Below are 18,999 nucleotides of genomic sequence, written 5' to 3'. Positions count from 1 at the left end.
TTTTCTTATTGGAAACAAGAATTACAACTTATTTTCTCAAGCATGACAGTTCTTTCATACTGCTCAGCCTTTGGATCAGGCATCTATATAGACTGTAGTTTTGTAACCCCAGAGAACCTAAATCTTTTTTTTTTTATTTGTTGAGAAACTGTCTTTTTAATTGTGCTTCTCTTGACTCCTTATTTAGTTTTTCTTGTGCTGCTAGTTCCTTGCTGGATTTGTGGTCTCACTGCTGTAGGTGGCGCTCAGGCCCGCTCAGGCGCATCTTGGTCTCTCAGCATTTGCCACTGAGAGAAGAATAATTGTAAAAGAAGCCAGTGAGTCTTATGTGTTCTCTTAGTTTTAGCTGTCGGAATTAAATCTGGCCGGTAGTGTGTGTCCATTTCAGCAAAGGGATGTAGTAACACATGGAGTAGTAAGAGGCTGTCATTTTGCATACTGTCATGTGGGAGCCTGGAACTTTCCTTACTCCAGCAGCTTCTGTAAAGTTACAAGCAAGGTACATGTATAATACAGGGTGGTTAATGTTTCTAGTTTCCTTGCCGACCGGAGCAGATCCTTACTTTCGTATGATAGGAACTCAGTGAGTGAGTGATGAATTAATGAATGCACACATTTGATACATCAGATATGTGTTGGTGGGTATTTAGGAGAAGCAATAATAATGGATTTTAAGCTTTGGAGGCATAGCTGCCTGTTTTAAATCTGGACCTCAAGGCTCATGAGCTCTCTGTTTTATGTTCATCAAACCTTTGGTCTCTTCTCTTCCTTCTTGAGCCACAGCTGAGGATAAATGTTACAAATAGCCCACAAAGCAGCACATAATTGTTATGATACACATGACCCTTCAGAATCGTACAATCCCAAGGAGAAGGTTGCTTGGCCTGAACACCACAGATACACCATTGTGTGGGCTCCAGAAGAGGGATTCTGATCCCTTGCCAGCTGGCATATTTATAGAGAGGCAGGGAAGGCATCACGTGCCTAATTTGGAAGGTAACGGACTTTTGCCGACAAGGTTACCCTTGCTGGCCTGGGAAATATCCTGTACTTGCTTGTTTTCAGTCTGAGGCCTTCCCGGTTGAGGGAGCCACCTCGGGGAAGGCTGCACAATCAGACAGTAAACAGACTGCTTTGTCTTTCCTCAGTCCCCCTCCTGTTCCATCGGCTTATTATAGGGACCACCTCCCGGGGTCATAATGATGAGGTCTTTCCAACTGTTGCTCGTTTTCACTGGGCTGGATCGGCCACAGGGAGTGTGGCCATGTTTCTTGGCTGTGTTAAGTCACCCATAGTCTACATCTTTTATGTTCTCTTCTGAGGATTTAAGTTCTGATATAAATCTTTGATGTAGGTGTGGATGGCAGTGGTGGGAATAAATGCTTGTTTCTGAAGGGCAACTTTCCCCAGGGGGCTCCCCTTCGTAGGAATCCAGTTGTTTCGCCTTACCGTTCTACCTTGTGGACTCTGTCTTCATCATTTCTCCCAATTGATCTCTTCCTTGCAGCCGCCTTCTATAGCTTGGACTTGTGCACTGATACACCAGCTAAAATCTTCCAGAATTTAGGGTTTAGTAGCCTGTTAATTACCTCTCATCACCAACCATTTCTGAGGATCATAATCACATGGTTTTGTTTTCGGAGCTCCATCAGGGAGACCAGTCCCTACATTCTGTCTTCCTTGACTTCCCTTTCTTTACAACTCAGCCAGAAACCTGAGCAACCCTTTGAGATCTTCTCTCTCTGATTCTTCCGTTGACACCAGGCATTGTAGGCTAGTAGGACTGTTTTGTGTCCACAGACGCCCCCCAAGATGAGAGGCTGGCTGGTCTGGGTGCCTCAGAGGTAGATAAGCAGTGTCATCCTCACATGACATTTTATTTTGTAGATTTACCACTGAGGGCGTCAGCTGCTTAAGCACAGAAGTCCTCCAGCATGGCTCCTGGCCTTCCCAACTCAGCCATGTGACTGGACCCTACTCCTTAGGGCAAGGGTCTGCCATCCCCCATAGTGGTAGAGCATTTTGAATGCTAAATTAACCCTGAGACTTGAGAAAATCTAGGAAATGCAATTTTCTTTTGTTCTTTAACAGCCTCTAACAGTATTGGTGTTGGTATGGTTTTTTTTTTAATAGTTTTTACTGTTTTCATATCCTTCAAACTTTGCTTTCCACTTATATTAATACTGACAGGTGGAATGAATCTTGGGAGATGGGTAACCCATTTTTCAAAATAGCTAAACTGTGTTTTCCTTTTAATTGACCTTCACATCCACTCATGCACTTGTAAGCCACCCCTACTCCTCCAGTTCAATTCTGCACACAGCCCAGGTGAAGTGGAGTTTTTATGAATGTTAATCCGATGATGTCACTGCCCTGCTTAAATAGTCTCTCCAGGGACATTGGGGTGATGAGACCAGAATGCTTGATCTGGCACACAAATTCTGTGCATATCATTTTGGTCGGGTCAGTCTCCTCCCTCTCTCTCTTCTACCTGTATCGGCCCTCTTACACTTCCTCGACTGTGTCTTGCTCTTCTCAGCCCAGCATCTGGCTCACTGCCCTGTTGGCAAAGTCTCACTCCTCCTCAGTACACACTTCAGTCTCAGCCCAGATGTCACTTACTCAGAGAGGTCTTTTCCTGAGCCTTCAACTAGGCGAGCTCCTGTTTCAGTATTTTTCCTTTGTATCATGTACTTCTTAACACATGTCACAGCTGTGATAATTTGTCTTCTCTCCGTATAGTCGTGTTCCATGTGGACACAGGGAGCATGTCTGTCCTCGTCTCTGTATCCCCAGGGCTTGGCACACCTTAGACAGTCCATACATTTTTCTGACCTGCCATAAAAAAGGGATAAGAGCTGTCATTTGGAGTTGTGTAGATGACAGCTAATGTCTGTGTGACGCCTCGCTCTGTACCAGCACGGGATAGGTACGTAAGAAGTACCTACTGTGTAGTAATCCGTACATTCATATTTTATAAGCTTACAGAGGCTAGATAGAATGTTGCTTTATTTGACAGATAGTTTATTATGTATTATGGTGAAAAGAATAGGGCTGCAGAGTCAAAAACATCTGGCATTATCCAGCTATACCCTTGGGGTCTAACCGCTTTGAAACTCAGTGTACCTATCTTATGCTAGTGTCCTAGCTGATGGTGACAGGTCAGTGAGAGACTGGGTCACATGCACAGTGTGGATGCTAGCACCTAGTAGGGTCTTCATAAATAGTATAGCCGGTATATTTTTAAGTTAAAAGATTGATGATCTGATGTACATTTATTACTATTATTAATAAATATTTGTTTATTAATCTGAAATTTGTTAATGTCAGATCACCATCTACTACTATAATAAGCTCCTGTTTTCTCAGAATAGAATCTGGCATTGTTTTCTTTAAAAAAAATTTCTTCAGTGTTTTTCTTTTTTAATTTATTTTTGAGAGAGAGAGGGAGAGACAGAGCATGAGTTGGGGAGGGGGAGAGAGAGAGGCAGACACTGAATCCAAAGCAGGCTCCAGGCTCCAAGCTTTCAGCACAGAGCCCGACATGGGATGCGGGGATTGAACGCATGAGCAGTGAGATCATGACCTGAGCCAAAGTCAGATGCTTAACCCCCTGAGCCACTCAGATGCCCCTAGAATCTGGCATTGTTTTCTGATTGTGAATTCTGTAAATGAATTAGTTTGATTTCTTTGCTTTTTTTTGAAAGTGAAATGTCAGTATTTTCTTTTCTTTTTTTTTTTTTGAAGTCTGTGTATTTATTTTGAGAGAGAGAGAGAGAGGGAGACTCTCAAGCGGGCTCCACACTGCCAGCACGGAGCCCACTGTAGGACTCAAACCCACAAACTGTGAGATCAGGACCTAAGACGAAACCAAAAGTCAGGTGCTCAACTGACTGAGCCACACAGGTGCCCCAGTATTTCCATGTTTAAACGCATTATTTATTAGTCTGGCATTCCAGAAGGAACATTGATTTTGAAGGGACTGTTTTACTTATGTGAAGAATTTAGAATATTTATATTGTGTTCCTAAGTTGCCTAACTCTTAAGACACAGAGAGCTAACTATTAACCCAAATGCTTTCTGTCCTGCAGTATCTGAAAGAAAGCAGTTTGTGTTTATAAGTAAGCAGCATGTTCAGAGTATAAGAAGTTGCATTCATTCACAGCCATGTAGAGATTTGACTGGTGGACAGTGTACCACTGAAGAAGTGACTCGGCTGTAGGTGACCATTACCAGTCCCTAAAAATCAATACTGTGCGAATGGTGAAGATAATAGAAAATTTGCTGTTGGATCCTGATGTTTAATTGAGATTCACATTCTGCGGTATTTTGAATTTGGGTTTACAGAATTCTGAAACTGAATTGGTCCCTTTAAGGTTTTTATTCTATTAAACGCTGTTCAGTTTGAGTGATTGTAATTAGATAATATGGCTTTTGAAGAGACCTTATTTTTATGGGAATTAAAAGCATAACCCTTATAAATTGCTTTTTACTGAACAAAAATCTGAGAGATACAAACAGCTTATTAACATGCTAATCTGTCTTTCTTTAGAAGCAGCACTAAGAGGTCTCCTGGGAGCCTTGACCAGTACCCCGTACTCTCCCACGCAGCATCTAGAGCGGGAGCAGGCTCTCGCCAAACAGTTTGCCGAGATTCTTCACTTCACACTCCGGTTCGACGAACTCAAGGTGGGACTCTTCGCTGGCCCTGCATGCGTGGAAACCATGAGCCTTGCAGTGGGCGTAGGAGGAGATTCCTGGGGACCTGGTCCTTAGCAAAACATGAGAAACTGGATTTAAAAGTTGTAGCAGATCTTTGATATATTGTATGTATAGCAAATTATCCAATACTTAGTCTCCCTTTAGCTTCATTTAAAAAAATATCTCTGAAACCTATAATATTAACCTTTTCTAATACTATTTTTTCTGCTTATTCCTAGTTTGTCTTCAACAACCTTTGATATAAAAATGTTAAGAGCCTTTCTTCCTACCTTCCTACCTTTCTTCATTTCTCTTCCTCATCTGTCTGTCTGTCTGTCTGTCTTTCTGTTTTCCGGTGCATCCGGTCCCCCCATTGTTAGGAGTGAGTGTGCAGAAACAAGCACTACCTCTTGTGTCAGGAGACAGTGACCAGGTGTGAGGCAGGCCCCTTGACTTTCCAGGACTTCAGGGACCTCGTCTGATAAATGCAGCAGCTGGATTCCTAACTATAGTCTTTAATGATTGCATAATAGGAAACGATCTTGTTTTATTAATACTATGAGCACAAAGGATTTATGTATGAGATTTTAGTCTGAGGATCACCCTACTGACCACGTATTCATACTTTTATTGTAATAATTCAAAACAAGTGCCTGTGTATTTCTTATTTTTGTTTATTGGGTAATACTGGTTTTTGGAAAATAAGCTTTTAGTATATTACCTGAAATTTTTGAAAAGAAGGGAAGTATTTGGATCATGACTATAAAACCATCTACAGGGTTTATATGTTCTGTAAGGACTAAGTACAGTGTTGCAAAAAGCTATCTTGGAGGATACCAGTTTTAGTTCTTAAATTGTTTACAAATTAGGGAATGTTACATAACTAGTTAAAGCTGTATTTAGTGATTTTTACACTATCATTTAGTGTACATAACTACATTTTTCTTTCATAAATATCTTTAGATGACAAATCCTGCCATACAGAATGATTTCAGCTATTATAGAAGAACATTGAGTCGTATGAGGATTAATAACGTTCCAGTAAGTTAATGCTTTGAATTGGGGCAGGGGGGTAGTAGTGAGAGCCGTTAATTTGTTCAGTGTATTATTTTATTTGCTTGTTCGTTCGCATCAAGTTAAAGCCAATGATAAAGTTCATACAGATCAAGTGAAAGCCAGTGATAAAGTCAGTAACCACCCACGGGCGACTACAGCTGTGAGGAAAGACCAAGATGCCGCAGCCACACATGGTGCTTCCCTGCTCTTCCACCTCATGCCTCGCATTCCTGAGGCTGCTTCAGTGGAATTGCACCTTGTCCACATCGCAATAATACTTACAAAATTTCTCTGTGCATTCTATGTTACTTATTTATTTGTTCATTCACTCACTTAAAGATTTTATCCTTAAGTAATCTCTGCACCCAATGTGGGGCTCGAACTCAACCCCAAGATTAAGAGTCACACGCTCTACCCAGCCAGCCAGCCAGCCAGCCAGGCACCCTATGTGTATTTTCATTTGAATTGCACAAAAGCTTTGTAAATGGTGGTTGTGAGGTTGGCTTGTGGTTTTGTTTTTTTTTTTCTTTTTTTTCTTTTTTTTTTTTTGTCTCCATGCTCTTAGAATGGAATAAACCAGGAGAGAAGGTGGCTTGGAATAGGAGGGGTACTGTTGTCCGCAAAGCCGTGGGCCGTGAGCACTTCTGTGCCTGGTGCTTGGCTAGTATGGTGTCTCTTCTGGTTTACTTAGGCTTGATTTCCCTCGATTTCTCCTTGTCTTTACCCTTTTCTACCTCCAGGGAGTCAAGTACCAGAAGTAAAACCTTAAATGAAAAGAAAATACCTTTTTTCTCTAGGTATTTTGAGGACCTGCCTTGTGCTGATCGGTGTGAAAAATTTCTGGGCTCAGCCTTAACTAGATAGCTTAATAAGGAAAGACCATGTGAGTGTGTAAAGAGCAGTAAGTAGCTTAATAGGTTAAAGAAAATGCCAAAGAAGACCATTCTTTTGTTTTCCTTTTTCCATTGAATCAAAATTTTGTGAAGTGGCCGCTGTCAGACATGCCTTGGTTGGAAGAAGGATTTCTCTTACATGAGGCATCTGTTCTGTTATTTTGCATCAGTTTGATCTTGCATAGACCACTTCTTGCTGTGAAGCTGACCCTCTCTCATCTGTCTTTTTCATATTCACCGTGTAAAGTCAGATCAGATCCAGTCAAATGAGCCCTCTGATTTGAGGGCTAGCACCCAGCCAGCCCTCTGCTGTAGCCATCCTGCTACCACTTAAGGCCAAAGACAAGGGTGCTACCTTGCACCCTCGATAATTATAGGTAAATCCTATTGTTACCGACTGAAGTATCTTTCCAGTCTCTTCCTTACCCCCCTCCCCATTTCATCTCTTAGCTCTTCTGTCCCAGTTGAGGGCCTCATTCCCCTGTCTGCTGCAGTCATTCTCTGGCAGGAGAACTCCTTTTTTGGCCTCTGGCCTTTTTCCTTTTTGGTACACAATGCCCACCATACTCGTCAACTTGCTTGACTTAATTGTTGTTCTTCTAAGGCACTGAGTGGCCCCTGTTACATGCAGAAGAAACATAGGCGCTTAGGCTAGCAGCTCGGGCACTCCGCAGCCTGGCCCCAGCCCTCCTTTCCACCCTTACTCTTCACCAGTTGTTGCCCCTTCTTACCCTGAACGCACCAGGTTACACTCTACGTCATTTGAAAACACTCTCTTGTCCCCTGTCAGGTTGTCGTACTGTGTGCGTACCTGCCTGTCCTCACCTGCAGGAGCTGCCTCTTCAGAGTCTGTTTTAGTTTCTTCCAGTCTAGCATAGTCTTTCTCTCCCCTCCTTTTTCTGTCATCGCTTCTCAGTCTGTGTTGTGGATACTTGTGTGCTTCGAGACAGAGGCCGGGTCAGCGCCCCCGGCACCTCCCTGCCCCTCCGTAGCATTTAGAGCAGCCCCTTGTTACAGGAGGCAGCCCAGCAAGGTTTCATTTAGTTGCTTGGTGTCATGTAAAATATTTTGAAAGAGGTTAATCTTTTTGAAAAATTGCTTAATGCCATATTTAATCTATTTTTAAATGTTATGTGCACGTGAGGGTCTAACATATAAGAGGAAAGTAACAGATATTAGCGCAGCAGTCACTCTGCCTAGGCTCCTTTATAAATGTTATCATATTTAATAATTTATGAACTGATATCAAGTGCTCTTATTTTCCACACAGGCAGAAGGAGAAAATGAAGTAAATAATGAACTGGCAAATCGAATGTCTTTGTTTTATGCTGAGGCAACCCCAATGCTGAAAACCTTAAGTGACGCCACAACAAAATTCGTATCAGAGGTAAGTGGTGCCTGGACGGTTACTCTCGGTGTCGTCACCGCGCCCTGCTGGCCCCGTGACGCTGCCGTCTCCGTGCGCGGATGCACCAAGTCCTTCCCTTCCCCGCGCCCCACACGTGCGCTTCCACCTGCTGTTGGCACCTTCCCTCTGGGTGTCTAGTGGACACCTCGGTGAAACTGTGGCCAAACCAAAGTCTTGGGTTTTTTCCTCCCAGCCTGCCCTTTAGTCTTTTCTGTCTTCATAGTACCACTGTAAAAGCAACTGACTAAGGGTTATCATCCTGAATTCCTTTCTTTATCTCACCTCTTACGTCTCTTCCTTAAGAGAGTCTTACTGACTCTTCCTCCAAAATATACTCTGAATCTGAAAATTTTCCCCTCTCCTCCTCTCCCTCTCCAGACCGGCCCATCACTCTCACCTGCATTCATGTTCCTACCGGTCTTACTTTTTCCACTCTGGCCCCGCTATGGTCCTTTCTGCATTAAAGCACAGCAACTGGACCCAGGGGCAGGAAGAGCTGCGCCTATGGTCCTTTCTTCAAAGAGCAGCCAAGTAATCATCTTTTTTTTTTTAAGTGTTTGTTTATTTTTGAGAGGGAGAGAGAGAGTCAGACAGAGTGTGATCAGGGGAGGGGGTTAGAGAGAGAGGGAGACACAGAATCTGAAGCAGGCTTCAGACTCTGAGCTGTCAGCACAGAGTCTGATGGGCTCAAATTCACAAACCATGACATCATGACCTGAGCCAAAGGATGCTCAACTGATTAAACCACCCAGGCACCCCAGTGATCTTTTTAAAAACCAGATACCTTTCTTCCTCTGTTTAAAGTGTTTCCAGGTCGCCTGGGTGGCTCAGTCAGTTAAGTGTCTGACTTCAGGTCTTGATGTCACCGTCTGTAAGTTCGAGCCCCGTGTCGGGCTCTGTGCTGACAGCTCAGAGCCTGGAACCTGCTTTGGATTCTATGTCTCCCTCTCTCTCTGCCCCTTCCCCACTCCCTCTCTGTCTCTCTCTCTCTCTGTCTCTCTCTCTCTCTCAAAAATGAATAAATGTTAAAAAAAATCTTTTTAAGTGTTTCCAGTGATTTCCCAGTAGGCTTAGGACAAATTCCCCGTACCTCATGGCCTGTGGGGCCTTGGCTGCATGTAGTGGTTGTTTCCACTCAGCCAGAATGGAAGCGACTCTCAGAAGAACAAGGTCTCAGTTCTCTAGCTCTTAGGTGTATCCCTAGAGCTCAGAACAGTACCTGGAATCTTGCACATTTTTTTAAAAATTAGGAGTAGGAACCAAATTTTAAAGTGGTCAGTTTTTCCCATTGTGCTAGGTTTTAAATTACACTTTAGTAATAATATCACTTTCACTTTTTTTCATTATGTACTTTTACAGAATAAAAATTTACCAATAGAAAATACCACAGATTGTCTAAGCACCATGGCTAGTGTATGCAGAGTCATGCTCGAAACACCGTGAGTATTAGCTGATGTTTTTCACTCTAACAGTCCTACCGAAATTGTTGTCTGGATGTGAACGTGTCTTCTTTGGAAGGTGGGGATTAAGTATATCTGAAGGATCCAGTGTTAATATATGAACAGTATTAAGATAATTTGGAAGCATAACATAACTTCTGGTTTGAGTAGAAAGTACAGTGGGTTTTCAGGTGCCTAAGGCCAGTCAGGCTAACTTATAACTTAGACTCTTCAGGATGGGGAATTTTCTGGTGCTCTTACAGGAGGTGGGGGAAGAGCTTTGGTGTTTTGTTTATGCTCCTCATTAAGCATTCTCTCCTTTTCAGTGAGGAACCTTGCCCTTTGCTAGATGAATTGTTGCCCTCTTACTTGAAAAGGCTTTCCAACCAGCTGCTGTGTGTAATGGTGCTTTGGAAAATGAAAAGCTGCAAACTCTTCTCCTTATCCGTGCCCCTCAGTATTAATTCATAGTCTGTATTTTTTTTATCCAACACTAATCCGAATTCTCTTCTGGGTTTACCTTCACTTTCAAGCCATTTATCATATGTTCCACTGTGTTTTCTGGCTGGATTTTCTTATCAACAGGCACAAAGGATCCCTCCTGGATTCCTGAATGACATATGGTTTTATTAGATAACTTGTTTTTGTAGAGCTTTTCATTTTCCAAAGCGCTATTACACACATCATCTTACTGGGAAGCGTTATGAAGTGGAAAGGCCACAATCCATCACCACCATCATCATCATCATCATCATCATCATCATCATCATCTAGGGGAGTGAGCTCCTGGGAAGTGAAGGGATTCTAGCTCAGCGGTCAACCCCACCCATGTTCCTGGGTAGCCCTAGCCTGGTTTGGACACTCTCTGCCAGGTCTTGCTGTCTTCTGCAGAGCCAGAGTTCTATTTTCCTTTTCCCAAATGAGAGAATATGATTGAATTTTTAGTAAAATTAGAATGCAGTAATACAATAATGCAATATTTTGGTTAATAAGTTAGCTTCTAAATAGCCAACATATTGCTTTATTAAGCGAGTGATTTTTTTCCTATCGTATTGGTAGTAACAGCCTTTGGTAGTAACAGTAAAGCACCTGTCCTAAAGCTGTTACTTTGGGGCTTTCATTTCTCTAAATTTGCCTCATCTCTGCCAAGCAAAAGGGGTGATAGACCAAGGAGGGTGCATATAGAGATCAGAATACGTAAGTGACCACCATTCTACCAACCTCACTTCTGGGATTCTCACAGTGGAGAGAGGAGGGCGTAAGTTAGCATTCCTTTTACAGATCAACAGGGTACATCCTTCAGCATCAGCTGGAAGTTGAATTGACTCCTTAAGTGACGATGGGCCTCCCCCCTGATCCGTATCTTTTCTACCCTGCAGGGAATACAGAAGCAGATTTACAAATGAAGAGACAGTGTCGTTCTGCTTGAGGGTAATGGTGGGTGTCATCATACTCTATGACCACGTACATCCAGTGGGAGCATTTGCCAAAACTTCAAAAATTGATGTAAGTTATAATGCTTTACTTGATTTTCAACCATTTCCATAAGGGGAAATGGTAGGCTTTTCTGTAAAGAGCTGCAGGATGACTCTGTCACAGACCTTAGTTTTACAGATTCTGTTGCTCTCGTATCGTGTGGCCTGGTTTATAGCCATGCACGAGTGCGGCAGAACGGAGGACAGCTGGACCTCGAACTCGCCGCGGTCCTTTTGCCTGGTGGGCAGTGTAAATAATCAGACATCAGAAATTTCATTCTTTGACCAAAGGCCCTTTCAAACAAAAGATTTATTTCCATATGTATAGAGAAAGTCAGTAGAGGTGCTCCAGTGGAAAAAGACTATGTAATAGAATACATATTTTTCTCCTCCCTCCCAGGCATAGTAATTTGTGGCTCTCATCTGGATGTCAGCTTTGCTTCTCTCTACACAAGTTTATATTAGGAATAAAGTAGCTCCCTTGGTTCCTCTGTTGTAATTTCTCCCCTAGTCGCATCTGGTTCATCAGAATTATAACCAGTGTTTGGTGAGAGTGGTCTTCCAGTTTCCCTTTCATAGTTGAGGCTCTCAGCATTTCGTGTCTAGATTACTTACTGCCAGCCAGTCTCCCTTTCTTTATTCATGTCCATCCTCTGTAAAGAGAAACGGGTTAACATTTATTGAGTGAAAACTGTGTCCTAAGAAATTTATGCTTGTTTCCCACTTACCTCTGAAAATATTCCTAGGATGTAGATGTCATCCCCCCTCTACAAATAGATAATCTAAAATTTAGGGAAGTTACGTAGTATAATTGCCAGTGAATGATAGTGGGATTTTGAATCCACATCTCCATGGCTTCCAAAGCTGTAGAATACTGTGTTCTACGTTTTCACAATCTTCAGCTCGTCTATCTTTACATACCGTCTACACTGAGCTGCTCCCTTTCTAATGGCCCATAACAAGGTCCCTACCCATTCAGTTCGAAATGAGTCCTCCTGGCTTGCGGGGCTCTCTGTAAACTCCCCTGTGAATCCTCAAGATTCTGTCCTCGGCGTGTGATAAACTTTATTATTTTTGTCGGGGTGTTTGCCTGGAAAGGCGCCTCTGTCGCTTGGCAGCCTGTCGGTCCCGTCCTTTCCGAGGCTGCCGCACACCTTCTCCGGGAGTCTTCCCTTAGTCAGCCTGTAGTTTCCTCATTAGTTAGTGTGCACGCTGATTCCTATTCGGTTCTTGAAAAGTTTTGTTTGAGAAACTGAAAATAACCTTTGGGTAGATTTCTTCCCCCTGTTCTAGCAGTGATGATGTTGACATTTCTAGGATGTAATTTCTCCTGAGTTCCATAGTTGTGGTGCTGATTTAAGTACTATTGTTTTGATAATGAGTGTTCTTTGAGAAAACTCATTTTTTTACCTTTTCCATTTCCTCTTCTCCTTAGATGAAAGGTTGTATCAAAGTTCTTAAGGACCAACCTCCCAATAGTGTAGAAGGTCTTCTAAATGCTCTCAGGTGTGTATATGTACAGAACAAATATATGTAAGTGCTTCAAAATATGCATAGTACAAAGGATATAAATATGTATGTGTTAGAAATGTGCAGATATCATTTTACTTATTGGTAACCTTGTGTTTAAGTTTTTGGTTGCAATATTTTACAATAAAGAGTGTGTGTGTGTGTTTGTGTGTGTGTGTGTGTGTGTGTGGTGTGCAAGCACAGATAAAAATAGCAGCTTCATTTCTTTGCTAAAGATTTTGGCTTTCATTTTTTGCTCCACTTGGGATGTTTATTTTTTAATGAAAGTAAACCATGCTAATTGTAAATAAAACTCAGCAAAATAGGAAAATTTAAAGCAAAAGAAGGAAATCACATAATCTCACCATTTTGAAATAAACTGCTGTTAATATTTTGGTATATAGTCTTCCACAGTTTTTTCTTTGCATTTGTAGGTAGTCGAAGTTCGGTGATATTTCTCTTTTTACAAATGTAATGCTCTACAAACCCTTCTATAACTACCTCTTACCTCTTTCCCCTTAATATAGTGTAATAATATTTCTGTTTTCACAAATATTTTTGTTACTTTTGTCTATTTCTTATAGAATTTCTTATAATGAAAACAAAGCTGTTATTATTTGATGTCTTGCTTACACTACATGATTTAGCTATTGTAGCTCCTAAGAATGCTGGAATTTTTTTTTTTTAAGGCAGGATTCTTTTTTCTTAAGTAAGCTCTAGGCCCAATGTAGGGCTTGAACTCAGGACCCCAAGATCAGGAGTTGGAAACTTTTTTTTTTTTAAATGTTTTTATTTATTTCGGAGAGAGAGAGACAGCGTGAGCAGGGGAGGGTCAGAGAGAGACGGGGACACAGAATCTGAAAACAGGCTCTAAGCTCTGAGCTAGCTGTCAGCACAGAGCCCGACGCGAAGCTCAAACCCACAAACCGTGAGATCATGACCTGAGCCGAAGTCGGACGCTTAACCGGCTGAGCCACCCAGGCGCCCGTATAGAAACTTTTTGAGGTCACAAGCCATCTTTGCTTTTCAGTACAGTCCACACGATACACAAAAATGATGTCCAATTCAGTATTAAATTTCTCACATGTTTTATGAGACAGCAGGTCATTCCTGTTGAGTATTTAGTCCCACTTGGTACATCGTAAAGCAGAATCTGCGCTGTGTCATTTCAGCTGCATGGAACGAACCGTCAAAGGGTTTCATTAAGATGATAAGAAATATTCTGTAAGCAGTTAGTGCCTGAACACAGGGAGTCTGTTCTAAACAAACATCAGAAAGATTAAGGGATGTACATCATATAACAATAAAAACCCTCATAATGTCAAGCTCTTTCAACCGTAAGTCTATCAGAAGCCACAACTGTTGGGCGTTTTTTACTCTGGAGGTTTTTACAATGTGAACCTCATTGGTGTCACCCAAAATCGTGGTGTTGTGAACCGTTTCTACTTGATCCCTTTCTGAAAACCCTCTGGGTCCCAGTCTCAGCTTGGTTTTTCTCCCAAGACTCTTATGGTCAGACTCCAAAGCCACCAGGGACGGGAGACCAGTTTTGAAAAGGGAGAGGGACTTGAAGGCTAGCAGGGTTTGGTGTTGTTTCTTTACTTTGAAGGGACAGTGGTCCACACATTAATTTTAAGACTCAGAGTTTGCTTTTGTTTTTCAATATTTGAAGGTAGTTCATTCTCTTCCACTCTAGAATTTGGGCAGCGTTGGGCTGTGGGGCTAAGTGAGAGGTGGGGTTGATGTCTTGCACACACCAGTCTGGTTTGCACCATTGAGGGTTTTCAGTTTTCTTTGCGGATCCTAATGGAAAGTAGAAGAGGAAGGTTTTGTTGCAGAGATAACTCTTGAACCGTTTTTATTCCTGGTGGATGTGTTTTGTGGCTGGTTCTCATTTTCCCACCTGGAGGTTTCCTCAGGTTCATTGGTGTACTTGATGTTTTGTAGTTGTGGTCACAGTGAGGGGCAGTTTTACAGCCCTGTAAGTTTACAGCGTGGTTTCATCTGTATGACTCTATCTAACCTTAACCACAGCCCTGTGAGGTAGGTGATGGATGTGAGGTGAGGGCGATGTCTCCATTGTACCGTTACCTTGAGCTCTTGAGAGACTTACTGATTATATAGGTGATTAATCAATGTTGGAATCTGTCTTCACGTTCAGGATTTCATTCTTAACATCCCATATGCTTGATGCTGTACCATTGAGCCATAGGGTTCCTGTGTGATTGAACCCTGGAGTGTTTTTGGAGTAACTGGCAAGGAAATGAAAATGCAGATTCCCAGGTCACCACACCCATAGGGACTCTCTCTAAGGTCTGGTGTGGGGCCCAGGCACCTCTTTTTATAAGTAAACACCCTGGCTGATGTAATGCTGGTACTTTGAGAAACATTGCTCAGACTACATCACCCTCGCCCTTAATGTGCTTCATTTAGAGCAAAGGAGTTACTGTGTCAAAAGTGTTTTTGTAATCCCCGAAATGCAATGCAAATGTTCATTGGTAATTAAACCTTTACAAAATGGAAGACACTTCTGTGGAATTACTTTCTGAGTAGCTGCTTTACTAGAGAGGCTCACCCCACCATGTTCCTCAGCCAACTGTGGTTAACCCAAAAATTTTAAGTTTTAATTGCACAACACATAATATGCTATTTATTTGGAGTGTTTTTCTGTAGGAATTACCTGGTGCCTCCAGCTTACAGCATGTGATTACAGGGAAGCAGCAAGTCATGTCTACATTCAGTAGGTGGAGCCATGGAACCAAGTCCCTTGATCGTGAGAGAGAGCTAGGGCTCCTAAGGTTCAATGTTACATAACTGCTGTCTTTATTCAAGTTCAGAGTAAAGATCAATAATAGTTGCTTTTCTTCAGTAGAAAAGCTATACGCACCTGGAAAGGAACCGGTTGTTATGCACAAAGTGAGATAATCCCATGTGTGTCCATACATTTTCACGCATGATCGGTGTTACAGGCCTTTTCTTGGTAGCAGTGTGGTGACGGGACACCTCCCTGCAGTTGGCCCCGTTCGGGGGAGGCTGGGGGGAGCGCTGCGAGTGCACGCTCCCATCCCGCAGAAGGCGTCCGCTGTCACAACGTTGCTGAGCAGCGACGCGCACAGCTGCTCGGAGCACAGATGCTGGTGTGCCCGTCGGGAGTCCTCTCCCCTGGGAAGGAAAGGGGAAGATGGAAATGAAGACAGGGATGTTGAACATTTTTACTTCCTGACGTCAGGAGGCTTATGTGTAGCTGTAGATACTTTATCTGTACTTGGAAAATAAAACAGAAAGCTTTAGTCTTGGCCACATCACTTCCCACTTAATGTAAATAATCCTTCATGGATTTTTTTCCCGTGGTTGCTTGCTCTCTCGTCTTCCTTCCGCAAATCTTCATGGAGCGCCTATCCCGTGCCGGGTGCTCGGGTGTCTCTTCAGGAGTGTGCGAGCAGTTGGGAAGTGCCTTCTAGGCAACATTGTAGAGGATGGATCAGGTGCTTAATCAGTTCGTGTGTGTGTCTTTACCTCTCCAAGGATTTGAGTTCAGATACTTTCTTCGGGTTTTCAATTGATTTGAAACCAAACTAACAAGAATTGGGTTTAAATTTCTTGAACACACAAAGGCCGTCTGTGTATACTTTGCTTAATTATATAATCCTTAAAGATAATATGTGAAATTCTCACAAGCCAGATTAGCTGATCAAGAATTAAGCTCTGTGTGAATTGTCTCCAAAATATGTCCCCCATTCAGGCCTTGGGCCCCTGTTCCGTTGCTGCCCATCTGGCCCAGGCCACGGCCTCTCTCACTGAGGCCCCTGGCACAGCCGCGTGGTTGGTCTGTGCTGTGCCTCTGCTCCCTCTGGTTCTTCCTCAACGGCCAGAGCTGTCCTTCTACAACATAAAGTCGCACGTCGCTGCCCTCTTTAATGTCCTCCCCTGGCTTTCACTGCACTTCTAATGACTCACAACTCCTCACCGCGGCCTTCAGCGTCCTTGTGAGCTGGGCTTGCCCGGCATCTAAGGCCCCATCTAGTACTTTCTTCCTTTGCCCCTCGTGTGAGTGTGTTACTGTCCATTGTCTAAGCCACGTTGTAAGCTCCTGGAACAGTGCCAGAAACATAGTAGCTCATTTACTGAATTTTGGCTATTAAAGGGCTCCTATAGGAACTCTTCTCATAAAATAATAATCACTCTTCATGATTCTTTCCTTGTGTTTAGATGCTTATATAGCAAAACATGTCTGCCTGGAAATAAGGCACTTCAGGAATGGAGACATTTTGGGATGTGACCGTTGGAGCTGTGGTAGTTGAGCTTAGCTACAGACTAGAATGGGGGCCGGCCTTTCTCTCTGAAGGGCTGGAGAGCAAACAGACATTTTAGGATTTGGGGTTACATGGTTTCTTGTCACAGCTACTCAAGTCTGCCATCGGGGCAAGAAGGTGACCAGAGAGAATACTTCAGTGAGAAGTACGCATATGGCTGTGTTCCATTAAAACTTTTTATAAAAACACTGAAATTTAAATTTCATGTAATTTCCACATTAACTTGAAATATTATTCTTTTGATTTCTTTCCCCATTCATTTAAAAGTATAAAAATGGGGGCTCCTGGGTGTCTCAGTCGGGTAAATTTCCAGCTTTGGCTCAGGTCATGATCTCACAGTTTGTGTATTTGAGCCCCACGTCGGGCTCTGTGCTGACAGCTCAGAGCCTGGAGCCTGCTTCAGACTCTGTGTCTCCCTCTCTCTCTCTGCCCATTCGTCCCTCGTGCTCTGTCTCTTTCTATCTCAAAAATAAACATTTAAAATAAAATAAGTAGAAGTGTAAAAATACACTTAGCTCACAGGCCATGCAGAATAGGTAGCGGGCTAGATTGGGCCGCAGGCTGCATTTGCCACAGCTGTTTTCCTCGAGTGAGAAGGTACATCTAATTGTTTCTTTTAGAATTTGGATCGTTCCAACAGGGCGGTTCTACCTTAGTTACAGAGCTAGCGGACAAGCTGTATAAAAGGAGGTCAGGGAGGCGAAGTAGGGCGGAGCCTGGACACGCAGAAGCTGGAACGAGAAGGCACAAGATTCTGTGAGAGATTTTTGCCTCTTTGCCCAGCTTGTGGTAATTCTAGAACCCGCGGTAGGTCGTGGTTTCCGAGTTCCCTAAAATGCTGTTCTCCCCTGTCAGGTACACGACAAAACATTTGAATGATGAGACTACCTCCAAGCAAATCCGGTCCATGCTGCAGTAGCAGCCGCGGCGCCTGCTGCGGACGGAAGGCAGTATTCTGCGCTGGCCGAGAGTGCACAGTTTGTAGTGATTGCAGTTACGATCATGTACTCCTGCGTTTCCTTTCTTTCCTCTGTTCCTCCGCCTCTTTTTTAATCACGTTCTTGTTCCCAAGACTTCTTTTCTGTGCCAAAACCAGTAAAGTTCTACTCCGAAGGGACGCTGTCCTTTCGAACGGGCCATCTAAGGCAGCTAATTCCGCATCGCATTGGGGTCTCTACTGAGAAGAAAATTCTGTGACTTGAACTAAATATTTTTAAATGTGGATTTTTTTTGAAAACTAATATTTAATATTGCTTCTCCTGCATGGCAAAACTGCCTATTCTGCTATTTAAAAACCCTCAACGACTTTATTTTCTACTGCCGCTTTTTTCCTGTGCAGCCAAAATGAAAATGTTTAAATTAACTGTGTTGTACAAATGGTACCCAACACAAACTTTTTTTAAATTAGTAAGACTTTTGTTTAAAGTTTTAAGTTTGCATTTTGACTTTTTTTGTAAGGATGTATGTTGTGTGTTTAACCTTTATTAACTAACGTTAAAAACTGTGATGTGTGCGTAGAATATTACGTATGCATGTTCATGTTTAAAGAATGGCTGTTGATGATAAAATAAAAATCAGCTTTCATTTTTCTAATGTGGCTTGGTTTACTGGTATTTTGTTTTTAGGCTTCTGAAACGCGTACACACATAATGTCCCTTTCTTTTAGGGGAGAGCTGGGCTGGGTGTTTTTAATAGTCTTTTTCTTCATTTTTGTCTACGTTGTTAACTGCTTTTAAAATTTTGCTAAACAAAGTTAAGATCAGGGATCTGGTCGTTAGCTTGCCTTTTATTCCTGATTTACCCTTGTATGGGTGATAGTAATAGAAGGAAAACTACGTTTGCTCGATTTCACGGTTCCCAGGGGTGAGAGGGAAGCCCCAGGAGGCAAAGAGGGTAGAGGGAGGAACAGGCCTCCACGCTGGGAGCAGAGGGAGTTAAGAGGAACTTGAAGCCAAAGACCTTGACTCCCTGGCGGTAGAAAACGAGGGTGTTTGTTGTTTTAATATCATAAAACCTTAATCATGGAATCGAAATGTGCTGATTGGGAGAAGCAGCTTGAAGGTGGCGTTGTCTAGCTGGGCTGGTGGTTTGCGGAGTATGTGAGCTCTGGTGCGACTGAAGGGGTCAAGTGTGGAAGAGAGTCCCAGAGGCTTCCTTCAGGTCCTTCTGGCTTATTAACAGTGTCAGATCCTGATGCCCATGGCA

General features: G+C 42.8%; 1 protein-coding gene across 7 annotated transcripts in view; it reads left to right on the top strand.

Annotated features, from left to right (window-relative positions):
- CYRIB (CYFIP related Rac1 interactor B) overlaps positions 1 to 18,391 on the top strand; it is a 146,194-nt gene extending 127,803 nt beyond the window's left edge. For all 7 annotated transcript variants that reach the window (XM_039245728.1, XM_039245723.1, XM_039245726.1 and 4 more), the window contains 7 exons: positions 4,553 to 4,689; positions 5,665 to 5,742; positions 7,921 to 8,037; positions 9,418 to 9,497; positions 10,877 to 11,003; positions 12,408 to 12,478; positions 17,650 to 18,391. In XM_039245728.1, the coding sequence (XP_039101659.1) occupies positions 4,553 to 4,689; positions 5,665 to 5,742; positions 7,921 to 8,037; positions 9,418 to 9,497; positions 10,877 to 11,003; positions 12,408 to 12,478; positions 17,650 to 17,713 (674 nt within the window). In that variant the 3' untranslated portion in view covers positions 17,714 to 18,391. The remainder of the gene's footprint in view (positions 1 to 4,552; positions 4,690 to 5,664; positions 5,743 to 7,920; positions 8,038 to 9,417; positions 9,498 to 10,876; positions 11,004 to 12,407; positions 12,479 to 17,649) is intronic.
- The last annotated feature ends 608 nt before the right edge of the window (positions 18,392 to 18,999 follow it).

The sequence above is a fragment of the Hyaena hyaena genome, unplaced genomic scaffold (assembly GCF_003009895.1).
Source record: "Hyaena hyaena isolate Hyena2069 unplaced genomic scaffold, ASM300989v1 scaffold_268, whole genome shotgun sequence".
In the NCBI taxonomy this organism is placed as follows: Eukaryota; Metazoa; Chordata; class Mammalia; order Carnivora; family Hyaenidae; genus Hyaena; species Hyaena hyaena.
The sequence above is the reverse complement of the archived record's forward strand: the minus strand, read 5'-3'. Positions and strand labels throughout refer to the sequence as shown.